Source organism: Antrostomus carolinensis, unplaced genomic scaffold (genome assembly GCF_000700745.2).
Source record: "Antrostomus carolinensis isolate BGI_N321 unplaced genomic scaffold, ASM70074v2 scaffold32327, whole genome shotgun sequence".
Classification (NCBI taxonomy): Eukaryota; Metazoa; Chordata; class Aves; order Caprimulgiformes; family Caprimulgidae; genus Antrostomus; species Antrostomus carolinensis.
In genome coordinates, this window is record NW_010325865.1 from 307 (window position 1) to 9,705 (window position 9,399).

At 38.6% G+C, this 9,399-nt stretch overlaps 1 protein-coding gene across 1 annotated transcript; it reads right to left on the reverse strand.

Moving 5' to 3' along the window:
- Nucleotides 1–947: 947 nt before the first annotated feature.
- On the reverse strand, nucleotides 948–8,831 carry TAF1B (TATA-box binding protein associated factor, RNA polymerase I subunit B; the record flags this gene model as incomplete). Its single annotated transcript, XM_029085822.1, has 6 exons — nucleotides 948–1,104; nucleotides 4,500–4,632; nucleotides 5,247–5,342; nucleotides 5,635–5,732; nucleotides 7,630–7,717; nucleotides 8,733–8,831. Coding segments are annotated over 6 exons (671 nt in total), but the record flags the coding sequence as incomplete, so codon positions are not given.
- Nucleotides 8,832–9,399: the final 568 nt, after the last annotated feature.

The following is a 9,399-nucleotide window of genomic DNA, read 5'->3' on the forward strand; positions in this document are numbered from 1 at the left end:
ACATACAGTTACTTGAGTCTTTCTGTTCCTTAAATTTTGGTAAAGTAACATTTTTCCCCATCTTTTTAGAAATACTCAGTATTTCAACACTTGTTAAAAAGGAATACCAGCATACAAAAAGTCTTCCAAGGAAGATCTCTGAATTCCTGAATTTAAACTATTTGTGTCTGATTTAAAGTATTTATTGCTAACAAGAAAAGTTGAATTATTTTTCATTCCTTAAGTAGAATAGAATATTTCAGGGACCTACAATGACCACCTAGTCCAACTGCCTGACCAGTTCAGGGCTGACCAAAAGTTAAATCGTGTTGTTAAGGGCAGTGCCTCTTAAACACTGACAGGCTTGGAAGTAAATAAGGAACGTGTTCGTAGCCTTGGAGAGGGGAGAAGGGAACTGCATTGTCAGCAATAGTTTGATGGTCTCCACTTTGCATCAGCCTCTACTACTAGAACACATTTTATCTGTACTACATTGAAAGCTCTTCTATTCTGAACTCTGATAATTACAAAGATAAGGAAAACAAAAAACAACCTGGGCACAGAAATTAATTCAGGAACTTTTTTTCTGCCTTCGTATCTATATATCTGTAATTATCAGAGCTCAGGATAATGATCATTTAATCCTGGCATGCTGACAACAGCGAAAATAGCAGAAGTGTGACCACACACACCTCCAGTGAATCTTAAGAAATTCTGAAGAATGATAAAAACTTCTTTAGCTCCAAAACCTTCTCCCTTACAGGTCTTTGAGATTCATTGCAAGCAACACAGGAGAATATTCTCCGAAAGCAGCAGCACAAATTTTTATGTCAAACAAAAGACAACTAAATAGAGAGAACTTCTCACTATTTCTGAGCAAATTCCTAAGAGTGTAATAGTACAGATCTATTTTTTAAAAATGTATTATTTTTAAAAGCAACAATTATTTCACTAGAGACTATTCATACCTTAAGAGATCAGATAATGTCATTGGTTCTCTCATCCAGAGTAATGCCATGTAACAAAACGAAAGGGTCATTGGCATTGTCATCCTCAGTTTCTCCTTTTGGTTCTTCATTAAATACAAGCTACCATCTACCGATCCAGAGTGCACAGAGGTGCCTCCTTGGGTTTATGTTAGAAACAGAAAAGAAAAATAGTAAACAACATGATATACACATAAGCCATGGTAAACAGAAAACAAGATAAAGGAACGTACAAGGATCCTTGTTCAGCAACTAGCAACATTTTGAAACCATTACTCTGAGTAGTTCAGTAGTTTGTGTACTTTTCTACTAAACAGCTGAACTCCAATTTATTCATCTACTGTGATATGAGATGACAACCTGTTTCATAAACTGCTTCTTCACTTGGCTAAGACACTGGATCATATGAAGAGACAAAACTCACTCCAGTACCCATCAAAAGAGACCTTTTGTTGGAAACTGCACTTAAACCTGGAGCTCTAGAAGGATATTAGCTCTTATACAACATATAACTAATAGTATTTATGAGCTGGAAATACTATTTTTCATTTGAGAGATACGGGAACAGGGGGAAACTGGAAAATTTTATGTGCTTAAAACAATGCCTTGCAGTGGGGATTAAAACACAGAGTTTTAGACTTCACTGTCAGGACTTTAATGAGAACATGATTTATACTGAAGAATTTTTACTGAGGTTAAGGTATGCAACCATCTGCCATGTAATCTCTAACAGTGTAAACATAAGTATTCTTTTAAAACAACCTTTCTATGTTCAATGAAAAAGAAAATACCTTTAGAACAAAAATATAGCAATTTGTAAAGAAGGTGGGAAAAAAACCCCACCAACTAAACCTTACTTCCTTACTGAGGTGAATCACTGAAAACTAAGAGAAGCAGCAACGAGAAATTTAATTTAGGGGAGTGATTTACAAGTTAGGAACCTTTTCAGCAGTGAAACCCGTGAGTCCAGGGAAGGAGGAAGAGAAAAAGAAAAGCCTCTCTTCCCTACATCATGACACAGCTAGGACGAATGAAAATGTTTTGTATTTAAAGCACAAATACTAGCATCCATTCTGTAGAGATTTTCTCACTGTTTCCCCACAGACTGTTGACCTGTTCGGACGGGAACGGTGAGGGCTGGATCCACAGCTCCCCAGCTGGGAGCTGCAGGGCCATGGCAAGGAGCCTGCAAATCCCAGTTTAAAACTTCAGAGAGCTTGGCAGCTCCATGGTTATGCCGGTAGGTCACAGCCAAGCCTGTGAGGTGACAGCGGTCAGCGGTAGAGGTCCAGCGCCCACTGACACGCAATATGAAGACAGATGCTGCCAAGAGCGTGTTCCTGAGCCAGAACTGTTCTTTGATGCCACCTACCGGCTTCTGAAACGGTGGCCAGCAGCACTAGGGACACAGCAACCGGTCAAAAGAACCGGCTCAAACAGACCCCTCGTACAGACCTCACACATGCCCCTCGTACAGACCAGGACAAGGTCTAGATGACAGCACCCTAGGAGGTCTGTGGTGTATAGGTGCGGAGAACAAAAGCAGGAACACCAGGTAATCCCTTCAGTCAACAGTTTCACCTTTTACATGGATACTTTTGCTCAAAGGCAGCTTCACAACTGAAGCTTCGTTATTAATTTCACATTGAACTCAATTTAAAATAATCCTCATTATATTTGTGGCCTTAATAATGGCACACGATTTCCTTTTATTTCTTCCATCTTATGCAAGGCATGACAACAGACAATTACACACATACAATAATTTAAGCGTTTAATAGGCTTCTCTAGCAATATCTCACTGCTGTACTCAGTGGAATTTGCTATTATCCCTACACAAAAATAACAAAAAAACCCCAAACAACTTGCACATTGGACAAGTCCCTTAGGGAAAAAAAAGGGTGTTCAGGTTTCCAGTCTGCAGCAGTAACAGCTCAGTAAAAATGGCACAGAAAAGGAAACCTATGAATCTTCACAAGAATTTATAATTGACTAGAACACATCTACTATTACTTGTGTTAAATTTCAATACACAAAACAATTCCTATATTTATTTGATTTCACCAAAATGTACTTTCAGTGTCACTGAACTCTTAGGCCATTTCAAGTGCTTCTAGTGAAATTGGTTTGACTACTGAAAGTTGAATTAAATCTCTGAAACAACAGACCAAGTTACCACCTATCTTAAGGCTATCTAGCTGTTCTAAAACTCTAAGCAACATTACCTATAAAAGGCACAGGTTCCAAGGAAGAAAGGAGTTCCTCTAGACGCCAAAAAGGGGAAGAAAATTCAATGGAAGATTTTCACTAGAAATTTTTCACTCAATTCTTTCCCCTTCATGTAATATATATTTGTGTAACACCCAAGATCTGCTACATGCACAAACATACAACGATGCTTTACCTGAAAATTTTGTCATTTTAATATATAAGGATGAAAGGTACTTGCATTATATTCACAAAAAATTTTGTCACCATTTTTGCACCTTTTTCCCCTCTCTGGATTTTTAAAGATTTCTTTTTTTTTTTTTTTTTTAATTGCTGCAGATCAAGTTTCTCATTTTATTACCATCTCTGGACTTTCCAAAAGAAAGAGAAAACAATGAAAGAACAAGATTGCATCCTTCTGAGGGCAGACAGGCAATATCATAGTACTGAAATGGGATATAAAGAGGACAGTACCTAACAGTGAAAAAGAAACACTGAAACAGGCAAAAAAGGCAAGCAAAGAATAAAGCAAAATAGAAAAAACATCATAAGTTTAAAATGCAAGCAAAAGCTTTCAAATGTGCCTTCAAATATATTTCCACTATCAGACATTGCAGCATTGTCTGGTATCACACTTGCTCAGTAGCACCAAACACTGATTTTCTGTAACATTTTAGTTACAGAATGCTAAACATTTTAAGTATTTTCAAGTTGATATTGTGAACAAAAAGTAGAAACTAGAAGCTCAAAGAAGATTTTTTACAGAAGGGGCTATAGGGAAAGTAGTAAAAAGAATGCAGAGACAAAAGATACAGAAGTACCAAATATACTGTAAGGGAAAAAAAAATAGAAAGCTAATTAGATCTGTGGGATAGAAAAAAACACCTCCAAACCATAAAAGAACAAACTCATATTTTTTTAACATCAAAGTCATGATTGACAGCTCTGCCATTAGCTAAACAAGTGCTTATTCGTTAAAGCTACCATGTTTTGTGAACACCTAGCTTTTCAGATATAATAGCAACTTTTTCCCACTCCGAACAGGAGGCATGGAGCAAACTTGTTATAAAATAGAACTTCCTTCTGCATTTCCCATTGTATTTCCAGGTCCTGTTCAATTTTCATCTCTTTGGGAAGGGTCTGGAGGGGAAAGTCTTCTATTTCTGGTAGAATACAAAGTACTCTGCTGGCAAACAGGACTGAAAACTTAACACTTTCCAACCAGTTCCTCCAATTCATTGTACATGAATACACTTTATATATATTTGTTTATGTTTAAAAAATATACAAAAATGGTTTCCAGATACTTCAGTTCATTGCTCCTACCTGAGACCTTGCTAGTTGATGAGGCAAAGCTGCAATCAGTCTGTAGATCCCCCTCACTTTCAGAGAGAGACAAGAATTGAAGAAGGCTACGTCTCTCTGGTTCACTGTCCACATCAGTACTGCTATCACATACCTGTTTTTTTGAAAATAAGACATTGAATTATCTACTGCTAGTTACTGTTTCAGTCTGAAGAAACCAAATAAAGCATGATAGATGCAAGATCTACAATAAATTAAGGCTAAACCCAAACTGTTCACATTTTTACTTTCTCTATGAATCACCAGTATGTAAAGAAACCCTGAGAAAAAGTATTTTTAAATTATTTCTCAAGGTAAAAAGACTTCTCTTTTAATGATTACATTACATTTCAATCTGCTACAATGACCAGAAAGTTGGTAATACATAAAAATCAAAGCCTGATGAAACAAATAACTTCAAGAGAGCAGGCAGGAAATGATGGTAGCTGATTATGCATTTTGTATTGCAATTTCTGCTCTATCTACTGACATAGATTATGGCATTGTCTACTACATAGATAATGCCAAGACAAAGTAATATTTTTAAATAAGCAGTTTTCCATACTCTGAAATGTATTTGTCTCTGGAAACAAGAAAAAAAAACCCCAACAACTAAATGGATACGTGGAAAAATGTTTAGAAGATATCCTTCACACCGAAGAGAAGGTTTCCGTTGTTGCTTTTTAAAAAGATACCAAACATCTCATGGGATTTGAGCTTTTCACTTACTGATAATGCTCTGACAGCTTCCCCAGCTGGTCTGTTGCAATATGCTTGTTTGCTCTTCTGAAGGTAATGCCTCCAAAAATTGCACAGAATTTCATCCTGGTAAATACAAATGGATAGTGATTAGCACAAAGTTTACAAGATAATTAATTGCTGAGAGAACAGAGCGTAATTTCTAACTAAGGAATCTGAAAAATGTTCCAGATCTAATTTTATTAACTGTGATTTATAAACTATGTTTTAAAATTACCAGAGAAACTAAGTTTGTTTTCATATGCTCAATGTTTTTAGACAGGGAGTTATTTGATTCACTTTAAAAATGACAGTCTTTTAAATAACACCTCCTGTAACACACACACAGTGTGTACAACTCACACCGATATCTACATACCTTCATTTGTGGACATACTCCTAACGCTTCTAAAGCTTCAGCTTGTTTCTTGAGTATAAACTGAAAGCCTTCACAAACATACCATTCACAGTCTCTGTCTAAGTAAAAAGAAAAAAAAGTATGCGTTTTTTTTGTTTGCACTGTTTTGTTGGGGTTTTTTTAACCTTATACACACTTAATATTCTGTTTCCACTTAATATTCTGTTCTGTTGGTATCAGGACAGAGAAATGTCTCTCCATTAAATAATTTAAGATCCTAGAGCACAGACCAGCTACACTGAATACTCCATTAACTTCCATTTATTCACAGTGTTAATCAAGAAGAAAAGCTACTGAACAAGCACTTTTCTCCACACATTTCCCAATAACAATATATTTCACTATAATTTCTAGTGTGGCATTTGTAATCGAGTGGAGAGTTGTTAAGGGACCAGTTTTAAAATAACTGAGAACTTGTCATTAAAGAATGAAATACGATCATTTCTTTCCCATCCCCAGTACAGAAAATTGGAACACATTATGGTAGTGAGTCAGGCAAAAACCAACCAATATCACCACATGCTTCACCATTGTCTCCCACAGAATCATACACATTTAAATGAAAGAAACTTTCTCAGCTATTCAGAGCTTCTAGCAAATCTCAGCACAATGTGGATTTCCTAAGGAACTGGCCTCCTCCAATCTATTAATTATTCCCTCAAACTCTGTTACATTTACTTTTCACTCTTACCTCTCTACATTTACAACTCCTTTTCTACAGGCTTTTGGTCTTAGAAATTTTCTCTGCACTTCTCTAACTTCCTTTTCATTCCCCCCAAACCTGTTCTTCACTATTTTTCCTTCCAATCACACCTTGCATCTCACCATCTTAGAAGTTATCTGCCCAAAGCTTCTGCCCTGCTTTAATGATGTTGGCTTTAACTGTTAACCACAGATGCAGCTTACTCCTATGAATGCATGAAAATAAGCTGCCATAGTATAATGCAACTGCACTCACAGAAGGGACTGTATGAAGCTAAGGATTTATTTCTTAAGAAGCCTGGCTAATGAAGAAGATGTATAAAGTCTTTGCTAACAGGAGAAGTAAAAAGCATGGAGTGGTATACAGCTCAGACTTTATGAGCAACACAAGGTAAAGACAAGTGGAGGTGTTGAGGTTGTTCCCCTTGTCACTCCTCCCTGCACTTCCCCACAATTGTTCTTTTCAAAGGAATGCAGTAATCCACTGCCGCCGCAGTAGAGCAAAGATAGGTCAGTGTATCAAAGATAACCAACCCCATGCTTCATTTAGCATTGTAATGCATTTTTGCTTTTGGAAAGTGGCCACAGTAGTAAAACATCTATCCAGCCATCACAGAATACACACATAGCTCCAGCAGCAACCTTACCATTACATCCTTACGCATGTATCATCATATGTAATGACTACTATTCTTCTGAATTATTAAAAGTATAGAAGTGACTCTGGATGAAAGACATAACATTGATTTAGCTATTGCAACTGCACGAAATCTCTTCCATGTAGGTTTGTGTGCAGGTTACAGGGCCAAGTACCTGTAACGCAAGCCAGACTGACATTCTAAGAGCTGGATCACCATCACATCTCACAAAGACAGACAACTTTTCTGGTTTTGTGATAATCATCACAAGGAAGAAACAAAGGGATCACCACATCTGAATGCATGCCACCAGTATCTTCAGTCAGTATTGGCTTCCACAAATCAAAGTGACAATAAGTAACATCTAGTTCTGTTCAATGCAAAAAAACCCCAAACAACCAAACCAGCACCAGGCTCACAGAGGTCACCTGTGGCTCAGGAAGTCACCAAAAGTGACAGTTAAAAGTTCTGACAGCATTTGAGGGGTGTATTTTGTTACTGTTCTTACAGTCTTTCGTAGCTATCTGCTTTTGGCCACTCAAAGACATAATGGGCTAGGTGAACCCTGGCTGAACAGCCATTTTTATGCTAAATACAGAGGGAAACTCATACATACCAGTTTTTTCTTGCTTTTGTAAATGTTTGGAGATTGTCTGGACTCTTGTATTAGAAATAAAATCAGTGTTTACAACTTCTCTAGTTCTCTGCAAAACAGAAATATATCTTAGCAAGACAAAAAGCAAAGCTTAACATGCACAGATTGTCCCATCATAAAACATAGTGGAGGAACTTGTTCAAATTTCCTAAAGTAAAGGGAGACAGAACATTCTGAACTTTTTATTCAGAAATTGCAAAAATAGAGAATTACTATCCTAGACATACAGGTGATGTGCATTGCCCACACTGGTACTGTACTGAAGTGCAGCAATACCCAGGTGATACTTCTAAGACATCTAGACAGCATGCTGGCACTACAGCTACAGCAACACAAGTCAAGGGAGGTGATTCTGCCCCTCTACTCCACTCTCATAAGACCCCACCTGGAGCACTGTGTCCAGTTCTGGGGCCCCCAACATAACAAGTCCAGAGGAGGCCACGAGGATGATCAGAGGGCTGGAGCACCTCTCCTGTGAGGACAGGCTGAGAGAGTTGGGGCTGTTCAGCCTGGAGAAGAGAAGGCTCTGGGGAGATCTGATAGCGACCTCCCAGTACCTGAAGGGGCTCCAGGAAGGCTGGGGAGGGACTTCTGACAAGGGCAGGGAGTGATAGAACAAGGGGAAATGGCTTTAAACTGGAAGAGGGTAGGTTTAGATATTAGGAAGAAATTCTTTCCTGTGAGGGTGGTGAGACACTGGCACAGGTTGCCCAGAGAAGCTGTGGATGCCCCCTCCCTGGAAGTGTTCAAGGCCAGGTTGGATGAGGCTTTGAGCAACCTGGTCTAGTGGAAGGTGTCCCTGCTCATGGCTGGGGGGTTGGAACTAGATCTTTAAGGTCCCTTCCAACCCATACTATTCTGTGATCTTAAGCTGGCTCATTTTAAATTTTATGATTTCAAGGAATATTAGTTTTAAGCAGTGTGAAGTAAAACATGAAAAAGGAAGAACCACAATACCACCTTCAACTCCCAATGCCAAGGAGAAAAATCTAACACACTCTTAATGTAAAACTTAGAAACCATCAAAATAAACCTTTTTCAAGAGCAGTAGCTTAGCTTTTTACCTCAGTAACATTGTGGCAAGATCTGCAATAAAATCTGCCTCCATCAGTGAGACCCCAGTTCACTTCTGAACACTGGGCACAGCGTTCATTAAAATCTCTCTAAAAGGGAAAAAAAAAAAAGTTTCATGTGTGCTTAAGTAAAACAATCGACAGTATTGCTAAGCTATTGCACAGCTTTTGAGATTATTCACAGAGAAGAACCTTTATGGTATGTGCTGTATATTAGCTCTGGTTGATAACGAGTAATTGTAGCATCGACTATCAGTCATAGATAACTGAACAAATAATTTTAGCTGGCAAGCATCAGTTCTTGAGCATGTGAACATTAGTACAAGGGGAACAGTAATCCACACCTGGCACACGGGACACGGTTTAAAAACAACACTCGTCAGAAATGGAAACGGATAAAAAGTAGAGAGCGAGAGAAGAAAGTAACATTAATTTCCACAACTGTGAAGAAACATGCAATGGAAGAAAGTCCGTACAGGTCGGTGCAGAGACGGGCCGGGGGCAGGGGAGACTTCCCGGAGAAACCGGAGGAGGAAGGAGAAAATAAGGAAAGAAACAGATTAAAACAAAGCGTTTTTCAGAAGCACCGCACGCCAGCGCGCTGGGGACGGCAGCTCCCTCCGGGGCGGGGGGCACGGCCGGCGGCACCGCCACGGCC